Source organism: Hyperolius riggenbachi, chromosome 1 (assembly GCF_040937935.1).
Source record: "Hyperolius riggenbachi isolate aHypRig1 chromosome 1, aHypRig1.pri, whole genome shotgun sequence".
NCBI classification, from domain to species: Eukaryota; Metazoa; Chordata; class Amphibia; order Anura; family Hyperoliidae; genus Hyperolius; species Hyperolius riggenbachi.
In genome coordinates, this window is record NC_090646.1 from 611,077,786 (window position 1) to 611,100,434 (window position 22,649).

The 22,649-nt window shown below is 44.2% G+C and overlaps 1 protein-coding gene across 2 annotated transcripts in view; it reads left to right on the top strand.

The window, feature by feature from the left end:
* The window catches only part of PIK3R1 (phosphoinositide-3-kinase regulatory subunit 1), a 111,053-nt gene that overhangs the window by 38,511 nt on the left and 49,893 nt on the right, over positions 1-22,649 (top strand). Inside the window, exon 1 of one of the 2 annotated variants that reach the window (XM_068250059.1) lies at positions 22,273-22,503. The exons of the other annotated variant lie outside the window; for it this stretch is intronic. Coding sequence (XP_068106160.1) covers positions 22,374-22,503 — 130 coding nt within the window. The 5' untranslated portion in view covers positions 22,273-22,373. Of the gene's footprint in view, positions 1-22,272; positions 22,504-22,649 lie in introns of those variants that run through there. 2 annotated transcript variants of the gene reach the window in all.

Here is a 22,649-nt window from a genome sequence, read left to right on the forward strand (position 1 = left end):
AGGAGGTGGATGAGGGGGTGAGCCGATGACAGCCAGGTGCTCACCAAAATTAGCCGGGTGGATCACCAGTCTGCCCTTTAAGAGATTTGCAGCTCACTTTGAGAGAGCTCACAAAAAAAATGACATTTACAGGTGTCAGGACGTGCCATGTGTACTTTGTGTTGCTGTTGATGTGGGTTTTTTTTATGTGGTTTGTCAGCTAGCTTGTATGCCTGCGTGTGCAGTTGATGTCACAAATCTTTGTGGGTATAACTGGCCACACGAGGAAATTCAGAAAACATGTTGTACTAAAGATGCTTGTAGTGTGTATATAGTGTTGCTGAAAGAATTTGATCAGCAAGAGTCTTTCCTCAGCCTCTGAGGAGAACAAATTCATTGGGAATTTAGGAGCCAATTCCATTGACAGATGGGAAAACCCAAATGGTAGGAACCAGTTGTATTTTTAAAGTGTACCAGAGCTGAATTAAATTAAAAGATTTATACATACCTGGCGCTTCCGCCAGCCCCATGTGCACAGATCACTCCCACACCGCCATCCTCAGTCTTCTCGCAGCTCCGATACCGGGTCCCCGCACTGCCGTCAGTCAGGCCAGTTTACACCGGCGAAGTGCGCCCTCTACGTATCTCTCCAGCGGCTGCACTTCTCTTAGGTCAGACTGGCTCCGACTGGCTGAAGTGACGGGACCCGGTACCAAAGAGGGAGAAGACTGAGGACATCGGCGTGAGAGAGATCGGTGCGGATGGAACTGGAGGAAGCGCCAGGTATGTATAAATCTTTTTTTTTTTTTTTTTTTTTTAAATCAGCTCTGGTTTCCTTTAAGGCAAACTGGCTACCTGGCTCATGGAATTTGTCCACCCAATTTAAATGCCCGGCTAAACCAAAATTGAACAAGGCAAATTCCCTTAGTAGTTCGATAAGTGAAAAGTATGCAGAAGCAAACTGTTGGACAAATTAACTTTTTTCATGTGTCGTCCACTAGCTGAAGAGGAAAATGCAACTTGTGCTGCAGTCCCAAGTTGCATTTTCCTCTTCAGTTAGTGGCTAGTTCAGTCAGTAGTGACCATGTGACTCTCAAAGCAGGAAGAACAACTTTGCTGGATACACACGGTGCGTTCCCACACTCGATGCACCGCTCGATTCCCGGCCGCTCGATTATTTCCGAGCGCATTTCGATGATTGTTAGGTCGATTGTCATGTAAAGTATGCCAAATCGACCTAACTATCCATCGAAACGCGAATTGGACATGTCTTAAATAATCGAGCGGCCACGAATCGACTGGAATCGAGCGGCGCATCGAGTGCGGGAACGCACCGTGTGTATCCAGCATAATAAGGTCAGACTAGTATCGCCAACATCACAGGTGAAATCTTGATTGAATTGATAGAAGTTGTTTGTTCTTTAGCTGCACACCTAATCCATATCCATTTCTCTAGACAAGAGATGGGTGGGAACTTGTCAATATGCTGGCACAGTCTTCCAAAGACTTGTAGTTGACAGGAAGTGTCTTTTCAGACTTCACTTTCTGAACAGGAAAGCAGCCAGTGCGTATCCGTGGCATCTGATTGGCAGCGTGTTTTCCCCCCTGTATTGGTGGCAACTGTTTGACTGAAGCTATGATAGTGCTTCACTACATTCTGATAAGTCTGCCGTCTGGTTTGCATTTTGTTCCTTTAACTTGTTGTATAGTTTAAAGTGTGTGTATTCAATTCTCTTAGAACTTTGAGCTACTTTGCAAGGCTTGAGGAATTTTTTCTCAGTACTGATAGCTTTGGGACGCTGAAGTAAGAAGCTAAAGGTCTTGACTGGGAGAAGGCTCTCTCTAGTTTAGTTTAGTGTTTTTGCTCGGGATTGCCATCTGCTGGTTACAGGAGATTCACTTGAGCTATGTGGATTGAATGTTTCATATTTGATTGACTGGCATTCAATTTCCCCAGGATCTCAGTGCAAAAAGGGGATCAAATTCATTTTCATAACCTTTTTTTTCAGGGCTGTGGAGTCGGTACAAAAATCTTCCGACTCCAACGCCAACTCCAGGTACCCAAAATGGCTCCAACTCCTCGACTCCGACTCCTTAGTCTAATACTTACCAGGGCTGTAGTTTTTGTACAAAATCATCTGACTCCGACTCCTCAGTTTGTGAAATCACCGACTCCAACTCCGGGTACTCAAAATTGCTCCGACTCCACAGCCCTGCTTTTTTTTTTCCCCGTAACTTGCCAAAATGTCAAGCAAGGGTCTAGTATACATTATAGAGTACTGACATGTATGCATGTCAATATTGTTCACAGCATATTTTGTTTTGATGTGTATATTCGTCAATACCGCCAGAGAGGTTAAAGAATGGATTAAACAATGATCTGTTTAACTACTAAACATTAGTAATAAAAAAATTTTTTATAAAAAATGTTTTTATTTTTCTGTTCTACATTAAAGTAAACCTGAAGCGAAAATAAACTTCTGAGATGATGAATTGTATGTGTAGTACACAGGGCTGTGGATTCGGTACAAAAATCTTCCAACTCCGACTCCTCAGTTTTTGAAATCACGACTCCGACTCCGGGTACCCAAAATGGCTCCGACTCCTCGACTCCGACTCCTTAGTCTAATACTTAACAGGGATGTGGATTTTGTACAAAAATCAGCCAACTCCGACTCCTCAGTTTATGAAATCAACGACTCCGACTCCGGGTGCCCAAAATTGCTCCAACTCTGACTCCACAGCCCTGGTAGTACAGCTAAGATATAAAGCATTAGTAGCAAATAAAGTCTCCTGTTTTCCAGTACAGGAAGAGTTAAAACACTTCAGTTGTTAGCTATGCAAAAGAGCTTCTCTAAGCTCCGCGACCCACTGGGTCCAATACATTCCTGATTTCTGAAGCACTTAAAGCGGACCCAACCCAAACATTTTTTAAATTCAAAATATTTAGTTGCACCACTCTAACATATACAAAGATAAATAAACACTCCTTCAAGCCTATGAGCATTTCAGCGCATGCTTTTCACCCTTCTCTTTTCTTAACTAGGGTTATACAGGTGGCAGCCATTAGCAATTCCTCCATTGCTGGGCACCATCTACTCCACCAGTCTGCCGGATTCTGTCCCGGCAATATGAAAAGGGAGGGGTTCCTCCAATAAATGTACAATATTTTATATTTGTCATCATGCAGCTGAAAAAAGGATGCTATTTATTATTATAATTTAGAAAATAGATTTTATTTCTGAAACCTTGTATTTTTAATTTGGGTCCACTTTAAAGGATACCTGAGGTGACATGATGAGATAGACATGTTTATGTACAGTGCCTAGCACACCAATAACTATGCTGTGTTCCTTTTTGTCTTTCTCTGCCTGAAAGGTTTAAAAATCAGGTATGTGACCATTCCTGTCTGAGTCAGGACTAGTTCAGACTACAGTGTGTGACCCTCTGTGATAAGGAATTACAGTCATAAAACACTTTCCTTGCAGAAAATGGCTTCTCAGAACAGGAATGAGACGACAAGGGTCAATGGTTCATAGATTTTTAGCTCTGGTACACTTCAATTAATGTGTCATTGAGCAGAAAAAATTAAACAGATAAAACTAAAGGCCCATACACACAGCGTACAAATGTCTGTACAGACACCTGTTGAGCAACGGTTTGTTCATGTGGATACGGCAAGAGACAAAGGCCTCAATTCACTAAGCTTATCTCTTGTCTTTAATAACTCTTCTAGAGTTGTTACCATGGTGATAAGGCATGTAGTATTCAGGAAACATTTTACCTCAGGCAAACCTAAAGTTAACTCTTCTGTCTTTAAGTTAACTCTTTAATCCTTAAAATAACTCCAGAGTTAAAGACAGGCTGTTAATTAACTGCGTGTGAAAATAACTACAGAGGAGGTAAATTAACTTCAGAAGAGGTAAATTAACTTCAGAAGAGGTAAATTAACTACAGAGGAGGTAAATTAACTTCAGAAGAGGTAAATTAACTTCAGAAGAGGTAAATTAACTACAGAGGAGGTAAATTAACTTCAGAAGAGGTAAATTAACTTCAGAAGAGGTAAATTAACTTCAGAAGAGGTAAATTAACTACAGAGGAGGTAAATTAACTTCAGAAGAGGTAAATTAACTACAGAGGAGGTAACGTAAGGAATGAAGAGATAAGAGAACTCTCTCACTGTGTGAGGTAAGTTTTCTCTTGCCTTATTATCTCCAGCATGATCTTAGTGAATTGAGGCCAATGACTGTCTGCAGACTCAGCCATGTTTGAGCAATTGAACTGATGAATCTCTTGTGACTTTTGTCTCACAAATCGTCGCTTAGTCTGTTGGTCTGTCGTGTGTACGAAAATCTCCTACAGGCAGCAGAGTCGCTACCATAGTACTACTACTATACGTAGTCTGTGGCAGACGGCTTCCATCGTGTCTTCACTCTTTCTGTTGTCGTGTGTACAACTGTCACAAACTCTAATTGTTGCTGCTAAAAATATGCTGTTGTCTCTTGTCTGTTTGTTATTGCCTCACAACTACAGCCAAATGTATGCCGTGTATATGGACCTTTTAAAAAATAGATTTAAATCTAAAATACAACTGTGGGATTTCTTAAAAGGTATATAACTGAAAATAAAAATGACTCTTCTTTGCTACTAACGATTTATTTATTATCCATATTACACATACTATTCATTATATCAGGTTTTTTCCGCTTTAGGTTTGTTCTGACTGTCCCTCACCGAGCATCCTTCCCTTGAGCCACAAATGCCGGACTCCAGATGAATCCAGTTTTGCTTTGTACATGAATGGGGAACGCTCCCTGTTCAGTGAATGTTAGATTAGCTCCTCTTTGATAGCACCATAAAAAGCAGAGCGTATTGTCTGTGTTTGAAAGTGCCATTCACAGAACCGCATGTGACCAAGGTGACACAAAAACACGATTTACATGCAAATCGGGTTTTTATTTACAGAAAGTAGCTTACATGCTGCAGCGTGAATAGGTCTGACACTAGCAAATTAATGAATGACGTAGAAATGATGATGAATCTATTATTATAGACAATAATGAATAGGACCAACTCGCTTGAGATGTTTGCAAAGTAATTTTATCCAATCACAGCCTTATTAGAGAAGTCTGTATCCTTTGCACGCACATACCCTGTTTCCCCTGAAAATAAGCCCTAGCAGTGCAGCGCTGACCGGGCACGGGTCCTGTCATTCCAGCACATAGCAAGGTTATCAGCTGTGCGCAGGGGTGACAGGGCAGGTGTCTGATCAGTACAGTACAGTAGCATACGGTACGTTTTGGATCAGGAAAAGGGAACTGGAAATGGTTCTGCTCAGACGCACTTCCTGATACGCCGCCATTATGATATGGTTTTGTCACTTCCTGATACGCCATCATTATGCGCAGCCCCCTCAGGTACTGGTACTGCTGAAGCGGACCGCCCACTCTGCTCCTCCACCCTGAGGTATCTGCCAATAGCAATGTACTGCGGTTGGGGTGTCCCCAGCAAAAATAAACCTTCACATCCCTAAAGCTCCATCTACACCATACAATTTTTTTTTTGTGCGATTTGATTCAATCCGACATGTCCGATCGGGATTCTATTCATTTTTCCATTGCAGAACAATGGCAAATGAATCGAATCGATTCCCGATCAGACATGTCGGATTGAATCGAAACGCACAAAAAATTGTATGGTGTAGTTGGGGCTTAAAGAGACACTGAAGCGAAAAAAAATGATGATATTATGATTTGTATGTGTAGTACAGCTAAGAAAAAAACATTAAGATCAGATACATCAGTGTAATTGTTTCCAGTACAGGAAGAGTTGAGAAACTCCAGTTGTTATCTCTATGCAAACAAGCCATTAAGCTCTCTGACTAAGTTGGAGAAGGCTGTTATCTGACTTTTATTATCTCAACTGTTCCTGGACTATTGACTTTTCCTCTGCTAAAGGAGAGGTCATTACTTCACAGACTGCTCTGAAAGACTCATTTTGAATGCTGAGTGTTGTGTAATCTGCACATATTATATAATGATGCAATGTTAGAAAAAACACTATATATCTGAAAATAAAAGTATGAGAATATTTTCTTTGCTGCTAATCTTCTAGTAATTATTCATAGTACACAACCAATTCATTATATCATATATTTTTTTTTCCGCTTCAGTGTCTCTTTAAAACTGCCCATACACTATGCAATCTGATGCTGGCCATACACTTACAGATTGCCACCTGATGTGGCAGAATTATCGATGCCTCTCAGAAAGGAGTCCATTCCTTCCACACACTGCACATTGATTTTTCAATAGGCTCCAGCTGGAAATCTATTGCAAATTGATCAAACTGCAGTATTGCACTGTTCAATGGATCTACTGCTTTCCCCGCCCCCAGATTAGGACAGGATGGAAGGTGGGCCTGAACTCATCCACAGGGCCGAAGGAAAACCTAGAGAAATGCACCCTGTTTGTATTTAGAGAGTTTAAAAAGCCTGTCTAATTCCGCCCTCATCTGTGACTAATCACAAGTTGTAATTTGATCTCTACTCTGCCACCATCTCTTCAGCTGTATTAGCTCAGGAGTCACCTCTGCCATGGCAGAGCTGCTAATTTGTAAACACAGGATGTAATGTCTGCTTCTGTGAAAGCAGGAAGTAGACACTGCAGATTTATTGCAGGATTTGTATCAGCTGTAACAACGAAATGTTATTATGCTGCTGCGTATCTTTTAGAGCAGTAGTCCCTTAAACTAAGGCCCGCGGCCCGCCGAGGCTTTTGCACTGGCCCCCCAAACACAAAATGTATAACTTATGGATGCGGTCCACTGTACCTTTTAAATATTGGCGGCCCCGCATATAGAATAGCACTGCTGGCATCACCCATCCACATACTGTAGACACCAGTGAGCAGTCATTTGCAGGCTTCCAATCCAATTCTGCATCAGGTGACGCTACTGTCCAACTGGACATCAGGTTGTCACCTGGTTAAGCTTCACTGTCTGGTGCACAAAGACGCTTTTCAATGCCACATGACTGAATGGCTGCTGCTGGGAGTTCTCCTGCAGGCATGATTGGGGGAATCAATACCTAGATTCAATGTATTCAACATCAATTATGTATGTTCCGGCCCCTAGCAGTCTGAAGTACATTGACCCGGCCCTTGACCCAAAAAGTTTGGGGACCCCTGCTTTAGAGCAAAGAGGAAGTTCTGAGTTCAAGTCCCCTTCATGTGGCGTTTTGGCCTGTGGGCCGTCATGCTCAATTTTAAGGATGGTCAATGGAATTGAGCCAATCATGTAACCTTCCTGTTGATTTGGACTGGCCTATTTCTGAGCGGTGTGCAGTTTATATTAGGCTGGAATTAATTGCATCTCGCTAGCTCACGATAGCATATTATCTTGATGCAGTGTGGATAAGTGAAATTGTGGATGTGACTTTTCCCCCCTTATATCTTTTTAACCCCTTGAGGCTTTTTGTGTTATGAGCACAGTGGCTGGTGCAGGTCCAAGGAGTTTAATGTCATCATGAGGATTCCTGCCAAAAGTGGTTTGTCTTTTCTGTCTGTTGTCTTTTGATCTGCCATTGTGAAGACAACAGCAATGCCAGCTTGGCCTCAGGCACATTGTAGATAACTTTAGTCAAGGGATCCAGTCTGACCAGTTGTGATTTTCCACTGTTGCTCTACATACAGGGGTCTCAAACTCAATTTACCTGGGGGCCGCAGGAGGCAAAGTCAGGATGAGGCTGGGCCGCATAAGGGATTTCACAATCGGCAGCGCCCGCCCAAAAGCAAACCCCCTCCCCCCCGGCCCTTGCATTGATTTTTATTTCAAAATCAAATTCACACTGAAGCAAACTATTTTGACTATTTTACCTTATAGTTTGTGCTCACATTACAAGTAATCTGGCGTGTCCCTGCCGCAAAACGAGGGCTACAGAGCCCCCAAATCGCCCAGGGGGCAATCCGCCGGCATTTGCTGGAAGGAGCAGAGCTTTCAGCTTCAGCTCTGCCCCTCCTGACATCAATCGCGGCGCCGCCTCTGCACGCCCCTCTCACTCTTCCTTCGAGGGAGACGGGCGGGGAGAGGCGGCGATCCATGCGGCGATTGACGTCAGGAGGGGCCGAGCTGAAGCTGAAAGCTCTGCCTCTTCCAGGAAATGCCAGCGGATTGCCCCCTGGGCGATTTGGGGGCTCTACAGCCCTCGTTTAGCGGCAGGGATGCGGCGGATTACTTGGGAGCACTGAAGCGAACTATAAGGAAGCTTTTGCCGGTGCGGGCCACAAAATATTGTATCGAGGGCCGCGAGTTTGAGACCCCTGCTCTACAGTCATCAGCTTGCTGTGAAGAGATCTACCTGGAAATTTAACATCCTGTCAAAACCTATACAGAATACCTTTGTTTCATTGGTCAGATGTGCATGGAACTTGCATACAGCTTGCTTACTGTGTTCTCTGGATTCAATTGCTGGGTGTGGTCAGTCAGGTGTGATCCCATGATACACAAAACAGGAAGAATGATACATGCCAGAATATCTCCCTGCATATTTATGATGGTGGAAGTAATGCAAAAATAGCCCTCCATGTACAAAAGACCTGCCCTGCCTCTAACACACACCCACGCCCCCCCCCCCCAAACACGTCTAACGAGAAAAATGTTAGCGGACATCAGGGCTCAAAGCATTTAATTTCAATTTAAAGATCTGAGGATTTCAATTAAAAGTAGATTCTTCTAGGCCCCTTGCCTGCTAACTTGTCTCTCGTTGATATAGCATTCCTGCATTACAGCAGAAAACATGTAAAGTGGCGTAGTTTACAGGAAGTAGGCAGTGAGCAATAGTAAGACCACAACTCTGCTCACTTAATATAGAGTGTATCAGTTTTAAAGTGGACCTGAACTCAGAACTTCCTCTGCTCTAAAAGATGAGCACCAGCATAATAACCTTTAAAGAAAAACATTTGTTACAGCTTACAGAACTCCCGCAATAAATATGCAGTGTCTACTTCCTGCTTTCATGAAAGCAGACAAAGGGTTAACATCCTGTTTACATATTTGCTGCTCTGGCAAGAACTGCCGAATTTCTATGCTGACACAGCTGAGAGATCAAATTACACTTGTGATTAATTACAGATGAGGGGGTCATTAGACAGCGTGCATTTCTCTCTGTTTCCCTTGCGTCCTGTGCAAGGGTTCAGGTCCACTTTAAGCCTGTATGGATAGGTGCACAGCTGCAGGCAAACAAAGGGGATAGGTATGATTCAAAATTTGCCATGACTCCCTATGGTCATGTGGTGCACTGAATGGAATGAGGTGTCAAGCGTGGCATCAAATGACAGCTGTAATTTTTCTAGCGCAGACTGGAAATTGTACTGTCCGATTGGTTGCTTCTGACAATGCCCCCAGCATGAATTCCCAACAACACCACCATTGCTGCAAATCATGGCGTGGTCTCTGAGACTTTTCAGCCATTGATGTTACTCACTGGCTGGGGCTGGATTCAGCACCCATGCTGCAAGTGTCTATTAAATCCTTTAGTGCAGCCTTGCGTTAGAGATGTAAAAGCACCTCAGCCAGTAAAACCAGGTAGCTTTGCCTCAGAACTGGCTGTGCCACCCTTTCGCGTTATCAAGGTTAATATACAGATTGCACTATAAGAGCTTGGTAGAGTGGCATAGGGTGTATATCGCTCTCATCCAATTTAACAACTGCCTCGCACAACACATTTAAGCCCTGTAGGATTAACCTTCGTGGAGAAGGGTTTAACATATCATTCAGCAGAAAGGCAGGAGGACAGTCTGGTATTCTAGCAGAAAGTACATCTTCCCTCCCAGTATTTACCCTTTGCATAGCAGTGCTACATTTCAGTATGTATAATGCACAGAGCTATCCCAGCCTGCCCACCCCCTGCTGAAGTTGTGCAACAGTTTAGCTGAGTTTAGGAGGCTCTCATCTGTCATATTCGTGCAAGCAACTACATGTGTGTTTCATTATTCAATCGCCTGAGGAGACTGCTGTTTAACTTGGCAACTGGGTTTTTTCTTTCCATTCTAAACGAGAAGAAGAAAAAAGCTACAGCGTCTGTTGGCAAGGTGACAGAATGCCAGGGAACACTGAGTGAATGCCACAGAGCATGGACAAGTACACCAGGGCATGGGCAAGGGGCATTATTCTGCTTGCCGGTGGGGGGGGCTGTTGAATTCTCAGAAAGCTGAAGAATAGAATGTGGTTTCAATTTGTTGTTCTGGGATCAAGATGATAGTGCTTCAGTAGTAAAATATGTACCGAGCTTACTTCCAGAGCAGTGGAAAATGAAATAGTCCCCATTAGTGTGTTTCTGGCAGCTTCCTCAGCGGCGAGTATGAGTTCACCTCCTCCTTTTGGTGTGAACAAGTTAGGAATTCAATGCTTTGCATAGCTGAGGGTACGGTTTCCGAGCGCCCTGCTGTTTTATGACATGGCAGGTTAGTCACCCCCCCCCCATCCTGAATGCCGTTTACATAACATTTCTTAAGCCCTGTGCACTATTCCATGTGTCAGGAGGCACTTGTGCACACAAGATAGTGTCTGGTTTTGTAACCCTTATCTCAGGCCGACAGACTGAGATAGGAGAGGACGGTTTGCTCTGACGGCGTCTGTGATATCTTGTGTGAAAAGTATGAGCTTGTGCTGCCCAGGGAGCTCATCATGCAGACACTTGGAGTGGATACATACTTCATAATAAGGGGGTAGCACAGGAGTGTAAGTAGAAATCTTGCCCCCCCCCCCCATGTTCACACCCTTGCCCCTGCGATCTTCACACCCATAACAAATGTTGCCACAAAAACACCTGATCTGAAGGATGGACCCCTTTATCAGATGGAGGGAAGTAGTATTTGGGGCCCCCTTACAGCTCTGGGCTTTCATGTGGTTGCAGGGGCTGCTCCCATTTAGTCACGCCCCTGAGGTAGCAGGGGCTGCTCCCATGTAGTCATGCCCCTGAGGTACCAGGGCTGTGGAGTCGGTACAAAAATCATCAGAATACTCAGTTTATTAAACCACCGACTCCAGATACCCAAAACTGCTCCGACTCCTTAGTCTAATCCTTACTAAGGCTATGGATTTGGTACAAAAATAATTAGTCTCCGATGACTCTGATGAGTTTATTGAAACCTCCGACTCTGACTCCTCCACTCCACAGCCTTGCATGGCCTGCGGTTTTGCATGTCAAGCCAGCAGTGCATTCTATGCAACTACTTAGTGAATCGATCTGATTCACTAAGTAGTTACATAGAAGGCACTGCTGGGTAGACATGCATAATAACCTTTACAGAAAAACTTTTCTTTGTTACAGCTGATACAAATCCTGCAATAAATCTGCAGTGTCTACTTCCTGCTTTCAAGAAAGCAGACATAGGGTTAACATCCTGTGTTTACACATTACTTGCTCCGCCAAGGCAGCCAGCTGACACGGCTGAGAAATCAAATTACACTCCTAATTAGCAGGGCTGTGGAGTCTCGGAGTCGGGGCAATTTTGGGCACTCGGAGTTGGAGTCGGAGTTGTGCTTTCGTAAACTGAGGAGTCGGATGATTTTTGTACCAACTCCACAGCCCTGTTAAGTATTAGACTAAGGAGTCTGAGTCGAGGAGTCGGAGCCATTTTGGGTACCTGGAGTCGGAGTAGTGATTTCATAAACCGAGGAGTTGGAGTCGGAAGATTTTTGTACCGACTCCACAGCCCTGCTAATTAGTCAAAGATGAGGGGGAATGAGACAGGCGAAACTCTCTAAATACATACAGGGTGCATTTCTCTGTGTTTCCTTCTTTCCTGTGCAAGAGTTCAGGTCCACTCTATCTGAAGAGGAGATCAGTGGTGTTATGAGAATGATGTTAGAAGTGATGGTTTTGACCAAGAAAGATTCAAAGTTAGGTTTACAGCTGTTCACTTAATGTTTAGTATAATACCCATAACATCCACATCAAGTTATGTACTTGTCTAAGGCCAATAATTTGAATTCTTATTTTCTACATTGGATTAAGGCCCTTGATGACTTGCCCATGCTTAAGTCCAATCATCTGATGTGATTAATGTATCAATGCTTGCCTATCAGGGCATATTTGCTTATCTTATCCATCATCCATAATCCAATTACACTCAGCTTGGTAATCATTTGTGTTTAGGCTTGTCTGGATTTATTTACCTAGTGGATATACAGTGCTTAGCGGCGCCGGCATGTGAAGACATTAGCATGTATTTTTTTCTTTAGTCTAATTGAAAATATGGATGATGGAGAATTTGACGTTTTTTTTTTTTATAGTTGCAAGGAAAACCTGAGGTGTTACCCAAAACAACCAATGAGCCATCAGCTGTCGTGTTCTGGTGCTTATTCGATTAGCAGTCCACTTGTTGCTAGCAGCATTTATCAAGCAGTAAAGACCCTTTCCCACTGGCTGTGATCTGATTCAAAAAGCGGATCGCAGACGTTTTTCTAATCGCTAGAGCACCGCGATAACATGCAAATTGCGGTGCTCATTTTCCACTACTGCGCTTTGATCGCGATTTGTTTTTTGCCAAAACGCGTTCGCCCTCCATTGCGATTCTCTTCGCGGTACATTCCCAGCGGAACACGGACAGTGGAAAAAGGAGCATGCGTGATCGCAAGCGCATTTGATTTGCACCTGCGATCGCGCTTGTTAGGGGAAAAGGGCCCTAAGACTGTTTACACTTGGATATTGCCGCATGCATTTTTTCCGTATGCATTTTCACTTGGTTTTATGCATATTTTTTTGCATGCATTTTAGTATATTAGCAATCATTACATTGGAAATGGATGTTATGCCCCTCCAAAAAATACAGCATGCTTTGTTTTTGTTTTTTTCCCCCTGCACATGTGCAAATTCAGAAATTCAGATTATGGAAACTAGCCCATTGACTTTCATTGTACTGTGGTGTTATGTGTTTTAATGTGAAAAAGAACGGACATCTGCAAGGTGTGGAAATTCAGCTTTATGTCTGGTACACACCATGCAATTTCCTGTCAGATAGACGGGTCAAATAGATAATTTCCGACAAATCCAATCGTTTTTCTGATCACTTCTAACAAAATTGATCAGAAATCAGAGCGGACCTTCTGGAAATAATTGATACGACCCGTCCATCTGGTGGGAAATTGCATGGCGTGTACCAGGCATTAGTGTGTGCTATTGTAGAGGAGTTGTGGACTTGGGGTGGCGGGGTATAATGTAGCTAATTTTAGCTCAGGGTTACTTGTTTCAGTGCATGGAATGGGTTCATTGAGTATTGAGGTCCTCACTAGTAGAAACTGGACCATACCATCCAAGTTTTGTTGTTTTACCTGCATAGCACAGCGTGAATACTGAGTAACTCAATAGAATGAAGGTCATCATAAAATAGATCTGCACAGGGAGTTATCTGATGCACACTATAAAAATAAACCACCCAGAAATCCTGACCTGTCAGCTTGTCAGCTAGCCAGATACATTTGTTGGGCTTCTCGGCCAGCCTGTGCTCGGGTCACCTTCGTCCAGCCCTCCTCCCTGTTTATGGTTACAGTACTGTGTTGCACCGCTGACATTTCAGAGGGCGGATTGCCTTTCATCACCTATAGACACAGAAGACTGGTGTCCATGTGGCTAAATTAGAAGGTAAAGAATTGTTCCGAAATATCTCCGCTGCCATCGAGCCGGGATAACATGCGAGAGTGACACGAGGCTGCTGCATGCTACATAGCGATGCTCTGAGCCAAGCGTTGACTTTGAAATCATTTCATGAAGAGGAAATTGTATCCCAATGCTCTTAAAGGAAACCTGTAGGGGGAAAAAAGTGCCCAGTTTGGCTACTTGCCTCAATAGAGGGAAGAGTCTTGGATGGTCCAGAGGTTTTCCATGTCCTATGCTGCAGGGCTGTGGAGTCGGTACAAAAATCATCCGACTCATCAGTTTATGAAAACACCGACTCCAGGTATCCAAAAATTGCTCTGACTCCACAGCCCTATCAGGGCTATGGAATTGGTATACAAATCATCAGTCTCCGACTCCTCAGGTTATGAAACCTCCAACTCCAGGTACCCAAAAATTGTTCTGACTCCACAGCCTGCTCCACTGGGCCACTTCAGTGCAATCTCCACCACTAAACCACTTGTGGAAGGCTTGCTAATGCCCAGAAGCATGGCCCTGGTTGGGCTCAGTCGGAAAAATCCAAGTCCAATTAGATTTGTGCTACTGCGCAGTGTGGGCACGCTTCGGGGGACCTTTTTCTTGCGTGGCTTGGTGGGGGAAGCTGAGAGAAGCCTCTGGAAGATCTGTGGATTTCCGTTCCGAGCCCGACTCTGGATTACCACTAAGGAAGCGAAGTATACAAATATGTCACCACATGTGAGAAGTTTCAGAATGTAAATAAGGTAGAAAAGAGGGCAGGAAAACATTTTTCAGTAAAAATAATTTATAAAGCAGTAGTGTAAAAAATAAGAAATTTTATTCCTGACCTTTTCAGTACGGTTCTTAAAATATGCAAAGCCAAAACCCTGTGAAAGGGATCAAAATATTGCAATTGGTAGGTTTATTCAAGTCAATTCAGCAGCTATATACTGCAGGAAGTCCACCATCAAGCATCTTTTATAAATTACGGGTGAAGGAAGGTAGCTGTGCAAGGCAGTCTTTTCTTTGTATTATTTTTTTTTTGGGGGGGGGGGGGGGGGGGTGAGTTACTTCAGTGCTTGTCATTTCCAGACTTCAGGTACTCTCAGCAGGTCCTATTTTGAGAATTATCCTGAGGTGAAACTGTGAGGTTGATTAAGGAGCTGGGAAATGTTATCTTCTAGGTTGCAGGGAATCCAGCACCGCCTGTTGGATATATGAGGACAGGGGTTGAGCAACACTAGCTGACTCTGCAGGGCTTCTGTCCATAGGGTTCATGGTTTCACCATCCTGAGGCAATGAGCAGCAGCAGGGAAACGTACACTATGTACTCCTGCCCTAAGATATCCAAGATCTGAGCAGAGATTCTGGGCTGTGGACAGTGACCGTATAGTCACTGTCACCGTCCATGCCATGAGCATATAAGGTAAACCCCCTTAAAGTGTACCTAGGGCAAGATGTGACATGAGATGTTCGGCACAAACATTAATAACCAGGCTGGTTTACTTTTTTATTTTGCTGCCTGGAAGTGAATTTCCAGGCATGCAAGTGACCGCTTCTGTCTTGTTGTGTCAGGAATGTAGTAAACCTCCCTGATGAGCAAATTGCAGCCATAAAGGTTTTCCTTTCAGAACATAACTTCTAAGGGCAGGGAAAAGATAGAAAGGTCAATAGTTCGTGTATTTTAACTCTGGGGCACTTTATTATTTAGTATTTATATATCACTATCCTCTTTCACAGAGCTGTACAGAGTGTATTGTCACTTAACTGTCTCTGAGGGGCTCATAATCCAATCCCTACCATAGTCTTATCTGTAATCTAGACATCTAATTTAGGGGGAAGTCATTTCGATTATCTGTATGCTTTTGAGATGTGGGAGGAAACCAGAGCGCTCGAAGGAAACCCAGCCGGGGAGAACATACAAACTCAGTGCAGATAGTGCCCTGACTAGGATACGATCCTGGGATCCAGCACTGCAAGGGGATAGTGCTAACCACTACCCACTTAATAGACTACCTTTGATCAAAGACAATATAACACTCAGTCTACTTTGTAACTGTTTGAAGAAACACTGAAGTGAGATAAAATCGATGCTTTTAACTTTTATTAATGTTAAGCACTATAGCTAGTGCTAAAACGCAGCATCTCCGCAGCAAAACAAGGGGTTTATACCCCCCAAATCCCCTGTGCAAAATCCGCTACTTTTTTAGTTGGTGATTTTGCTGCTCATGGAGGCAGAGCTTTCAGTTGCAGCTCTGCCTCCATTCGCGTCAATCCACCGCAGATCTCCGCCTCTCCCCCGCCCCTCTCAGTGAAGGATGATTGAGAGGGGCGAGGAGAGGCGGCAATCAGCGGGGATTGACTCGTGAAGAGGCAGAGCTACAGCCATAAGCTCTGTCTCAATCAGGAAGCGCTACCTGCAGTTTGCACAGGGGATTTGGGGGGTATAAACCCCTCGTTTTGCCGAGGTGGACACAGCATTTTAGCACTAGCTATAGTGCATAACATTAATAAAAGTTAAAAGCATTGATTTTTATCTCACTTCAGAGTCTCTTTAAGTGTAAAAGAAGACCGTGGAAAATCTAAAAAAAAAGCCAATTTTAGGAGTAGGAGGAAAAATACAATTATTTAGCATCAGTTTTTCACCTCAGGTTCACTTTAATGAGGAATCCAACCAACATGGCATGGGTCATTTGTCTGTATGGACAGATGTACCGCTATGAAATGGATATTTCTGGCTGAAAATGCATTGCCAAAAGTAATCCATACAGTTTTTTCACCAAACCACGTGTGCTTGCAAAATGCAACAACCGTTTTGGGTTTAAATTGAGCCCTTTAGACCCCGTTATGTAATAGGACTGCCAAGCCTTCTTTTTTTTATTTTATTTTTTTACTGCTCTGCAAATCTGCTTAAAAATAAGACTCTTTTGCAGGATTAAGCGACATGAATTTGAGCAGACTTTGTTTTGGCATGATTTTAGCTCCTATTTTAGCTCTTGATCTGCAGAGCTGCTTATCACAGAGGATACAAGTAGGGGGCAGCATAACACAATCCAGAATTAATTCCTTGCGGCTTCCTTCCAGAAAGTGTCTCAGCCTTGATTGGAGCCAACAAAAGCCATCTGTTCTCTTATTTATAGCTCCCAATTCTAAGAAGTATATTCTATAGCAGATAAAACGCGGGTGACAGCTCATAATTTATAAATTTAGTGAGGCTTCAACTGTCGGGACATGATGTACAACGCCTTGCAGACTATTCACCTGCACTTGCTCTTTAAACGAGGCTTCTGATGAGGAAAGCAGTAGTTTAGTGGCCTCCCGGCGCTGGGGGGTGACCTGCCCAGGAAGACGGCTCGTAGCCCGCATGGGGTGAACGCCTGGCCGTACAAGCATCCGAAGAATTTTAATGGTTTCTTATAGGGAGCTGCAGCACACTCTGTTCCGGACTCGAAGCGAGACTTACAGTTCAGCAGTTCTCTCTGCAGGAATCTCAGAGTTAATTACATACGTATAAAGCTGATCCTGTTCATAGCTGAAAATTCTTTAGGGATCAGCCCGTGTTGAATTGTTTAGTAAACACGTTAGCAGGTGCATGGCCACCTGGAAGCCCAGGTGCAAAGGTAGATCGCTCTATTGCAGTCTCTCTAGAGACGCCAAACCACTAGGTGATTCTCAACCACCAGCCCTAAATACAGGGAACCTGAAATAACAGCATACTGAAGCGGTTGCTTTTTACATAGGTTGATGTACCTGGTTGTTGTGCTGATCGCTCAGTTTCAGTTTTGTCTGAGCCACACCTGCGACAAGCATGCAGCCGTCCGAATGTGGCCGTTGGAGGCGTTCTTTAGGATTTTACAGAATTCAAATTTTAGCATTTCGTCGGAAATACAGCTTTACTACAATTTAGTCATTTTAGCCCGATCGTAGAATTCTGAAGCATTGGCCCAATCAGATAAGGCAGACTTAACTAGGAAGTATTTGCCAATCGGAGAATGCAAAAAAAAAATGGCCAAAAAACACTCCTTAGAAATTGGAAAACGTATTTCTGCAGAAATACTGGATTACCACAACTTGGAAATTTTACCACAATTGCAGAACTCTGAAGCATTGGACCAATCAGAGAATGCAAGAAATGACCAAAAAAAGACACTACTCAGAAAGCGGAAAACTGAAAGCTGTAATTAATCACAGAACTCGGAAGCATAGGACCAAACAGAGAATGCAGAGTCTGTTCTGAAGTTTTTGGCCAATCAGAGAATAAAAAAAATAACCAAAATTACTTGGAAATCTGCAGAATTGGTTATCGGCATTGGTGAAAATCAGTTTCCTCAGAATTAGAAATCACCATTCCGAGTGGCCATACACTTGATTCATCCTCTTGCTGATATAATTACGATAAACTATTGTTTTGGATCGTTTCAGATTGAAAGTGTGAGCTTGTGTCCGGGCATGGTCAGTGAGATGTAATTAATTCCAAGTTAACCACTTAACGACCGCCTAACGCCGATAGGCGGCGGCAGGTCGTAAGTGGATTTACATGGGAACTTTCCATGTCAGTTCACGGAGGGTGCCTCCGTGAGCAGCCTGCGAGCGCGGCTCGCAGGCTAAATGTAAACGTGCGGGGAAGAAATCCCCTGTGTTTACATCATACGGCGCAGCGCCGTAAAGGATATCGGCAATCCCCAGCCTCTGATTGGCTGGGGATCGCCAGCATCTGATAGGCTGAAGCCAATCAGAGGCGGCGCAGGACGGATCACAGTCCTGTGCCGCCCATAGGAAGGAGGTGAGGGAGGGAAGGACAGGGTGGATGGGAATCGCTGCGGAGGGGGGCTTTAAAGAGCGCCCCTCCCCCCGCTCGGCAACACAGAGCGGCGGCGATCAGACCCCCTCCAGCAGGACATCCCTTTAGTAGGGAAAAAGGGGGGGGGAGGGGAAGTCTGAACGCCCTGGCTGCAACACGATCTGTGCTGCGGGCTGGAGAACACACGCAGCACAGATCAAGCAAAACAAGCCCAGTACTTATGTGGTTGATGTAGGATTAGGTCCATTTTGTATGCAAATTTATGCAGCTTTAAAATAGACCAATCAAATCTCACTAATGTTTAATTTGATTAGTCAATTTTCAAGTTGCATACATATGCAAACAGAATTTGCATAAAGTTGAAATTATTTGCACCTCATTCATAACATGGGTACCTATCGTTCCAAGCCTGGTTAGAACCTGCCTGTTTCCACTTAAATTTTTGGTTCCTCTTTGCAAGTATGAAAAAACTCAGTGCAGTGTCTAGTGTATGCAAATGTCAGTGAAATGCAGCCATAGCTCTCCTAAAAAATAAGTAGAAACACAAACTTTTTTTATGGATGTGCAAGCAATGCGGATAGCTGTAGCATGCTGAAGAGCATTACAGCTATTTGTATCTGTTTGTTGGGAGCTGAATTAACTAGATTCTTTCTCACACTGATATGGCTGCGGTGTGCAATTCTGAGTCAAAATTGAATCCCTTCCAATGAAAATAAGAATGGACATAAGGAAATTTGTATATACCAAATGCTACTACACATGCAATTATTTCTTGAATGTTATTTTTCATTCAAATTTTCTTTTATCTACCTGAATTCATTCACCTGCTACTTCCTGCACTGCTATGCGCTGCCTCTCTTAGGATTTGGACAACCGAAGGTTGGACCAGTCAGCATCAGCCCTGCCCATAAAGCCAGCTGTTAACGCATCCAGCTGCTCTGATTCAGATCACATGGCCAAATTTTAAAATCTAAATGTAATACTTGCTAAGCTATCAGACGGTATAGTTAGAATTGTGCCTGGAAGTTAAGCTTTAACCTTGTCATACATTTTACCGCACAGTCTGAGAGATTTCCTGTCTGATTTTTGTTAGGGAAAAATAAAGGCCAAAGGAAAATTATCTCCGTATTGTTGCAAGCGGTTTCTTTGTGCCGGAGTCTGACAGTGACCACATTGCATTGATTTTCTTTCAGACTAGATAACACGGACAGTAAATTCTGCTGCTTACCAAACACGAAGGTTTTCTGCCATTTGCTTAGAAGTTGAAAAGCATTTATAAAGCCGACAGGAAACATCACAGATACAGACTACACAGCCCAGCAAACGGAGTGAAGAACATTGCTATGGATTCGTGTGCATCCTTAACAATTCAAAACTAACTCCTTAAGTGTACCTGAAGCCAAATGAATAGTATATTTGTATTCCTTTTTGGGGTACACACCTGTGTCCCAGTTGAGCTATTCTAAAATCAAGCATTGATAGAAGGGCTTGTCAATCCTGAAGCCTGAAGAGATGGCATTGTCTGCAGCGGGTCACCTACAACGACCATTGCAGCCAAAAACTTGCCCCTCTCCAGCTTGCAATAGGAGGATTCTAGAGCTGTAGAGTCAGTCAAGGAGTCAGAGTAATTTTTGGGAACCTGGAGTCGGTGGTGTCATGAACTGAGGAGTTGGAGTCGGATGATTTTTGTACCGACTCCATTGCTCTGCAAGGGCTGTGGAGTCCTAGTCGGAGCAATTTTGGGTACCTGGAGTCAGTGGTTTCATAAACTGAGGAATTACATAATTTTTGTACCAACTCCACAGTCCTGCTGTCAGCGAGTCGCAGCTCAGGAGCAGGCCACAATGGCCTGGAAGTAGATGGGGTCGTGGCCATAGCAGAACATATTTTTGGCAACCGTGGAGCCCATTTCCAATAATCAAATGAAATGCATCGGGCCTGCAATGGATCCACACGGGAGCAATTGTTGTGCAGACACGCCTGTCCTGATCTATGGAGGGGAGGACAGGTGCTCCGCTACAGGGACTATAATAGAGGTCGGTTATCTATTAGTAGGAATCATTGTCTTAAGCAGTGATGGAAGACACCTGCACTAGATTAATGAATGGGACTTAAAGAGACTCTGAAGCGAGAATAAATCTCGCTTTAGAGCTCATAGTTAGCAGGGGCATGTATGCCCCTGCTAAAACGCTGCTATCCCGCGGCTAAACGGGGGTCCCTTCACCCCCGAACCCACCCCTGCAAACCTTGGTCGCAAACTTGGTCGTGAAATTTTCGTTTCCTGGAGGCAGGGCTAACGGCTGCAGCCCTGCCTCTAGTCTCGTCTATCAGACGCGCATCGCCGCCTCTCCCCCGCCCCTCTCAGTGAAGGAAGACTGAGAGGGGCGGGGGAGAGGCGGCGATACGCGTCTGATAGACGCGCGTGGGGCGGGGCTGCGGCGGTTAGCCCTGCCCCAATGCGGAAGCGCTCCCCCGCTGTACGGAGGGGATTTGGGGGTGAAGGGACCCCCCTTAAGCCGCGGGATAGCGGCATTTTAGCAGGGGCACACATGCCCCTGCTATCTATGAGGTCTGAAGCGAGATTTATTCTCGCTTCAGACTCTTTAAGGGGATCCCAAAAAGACACCTGCATTAGATTCCTGAATGGGACTTCCTGTTATACTTTCAGGGGACCCCAGAAAGTATAACAGGGAGGGGAAGTATAACAGGGAGGGGGATTGGAGAGGAAGTGGGAGCAACTTTCACAGAACTTTTTTTTTGGGGGGGGGGGGGGGGGGAAATAGGCCCAAACCAACCAAGACTGTAAGTGGTCTTAAATGATTCTCCTACCTTTACTCATTTCATCTACACAATAGATTTTTAGCTCATAGCAAGTGGAAAATAACAAGTAATTAAAAAAAAATGACAAAGACCTATTTTTTAGTACTTTTTTGCCTGCTGGTGGGTAAAATTATAGTACTTTATTAATAAGGTGTGAAAACATCTCTTGTGGGAAAACTTGGGAGAAAGGTGGATTGAATCAGATCTTGGGTTTGCAACCAGTTTTCAGAGATAATCAAGCAGCAAGGATCCAGGTTGTAGTAGTTGGCTGGATGGTGTGCTGGTTAAGGGTGCTCTGCCTCTGACACAGGAGACCAGGGTTCGAATCTTGGCTCTGCCTGTTCAGTAAGCCAGCACCTATTCACTAAGGAAACCTTGGGCAATACTCCCTAACACTGCTACTGCCTACTGAGTGTGCCTTAGTGGCTGCTTTGAGTCCGTCAGTAGAAAAGCACAATATAGATGTTCTTGTCTGTGTCTAGTACCCAATGCTTGTGTGTAGGAGCTGCCCTGTGCCAGGCACTATCTGTGCATGTGCACATGTTTCCACTTATTGTAACTGTAACTTTTCCTAAGCTCAGCGGTATCTCCTGCTCTGTAGTCCTGTACTCTCAAACATTTATTCTTTGAAACCTTAACATACATCAGACAGCACGAGTGCTTTGGCGCAGGTATGCGGGTCTGGAACAAATATAGAAACGTTAAAGTTTCCACTGGGTCGTGCCAGGTATTAGCTTTATAATATCTCTTTCTACTGAGAAGCTCTCCAAAAGGTGCAGCTGTGAGCCGGTTTCATCTTGCACTGTGTAGCTGTGTTGGCAGGCCTTCCAAATGTAAGGTATGCTGCCGGCCCCACCGTCTCTGTTCAGGCCGGTCTCTGTTACCAGGAGACAAGAGCCAGGGGATTGGAGGGCATCTTAAACGAAGGAGCCAAATGATTTGCTGTCGGCTAGTCCATGAAAGTAAAAATAGAATTAGTGGAAAATGCCGGGTGGATGACATGTCACAGATGGGCTTCTACTACCTGCTGGAGCTCAGACTGCTCACACCGATCCAGGCACTGAGCGAGGAGTCCTTCACGGTGCTCAGGTGCTGGTGGTGTCTCTTTTATCTGAAGAAAGGTCTCCAACTTTGGAAAGGATGATGATTGCCCTTAGCGAGAAGCTGATTGTGGACTGCAGCAAAGGCATCAACAAGGTGGCCAAGTTTCTCAAAGGAGGATTTGGGGCTCCGAAGCGTCACGCCAAACAAGCTAAAATCCTGGTGGCAGGTATAGAATGTTCTGTCAGATATGGTTGCATTGGCCAGGCCTGTCCATGCTTTGTGTCAGAGAGCTTCTCCAGGTTCTAGCTCATGCCTATCTGCTTGAGGGTTCCTCAGATCTGCAGGGAGTCGTACAGATGCGGGAAAAAGTAC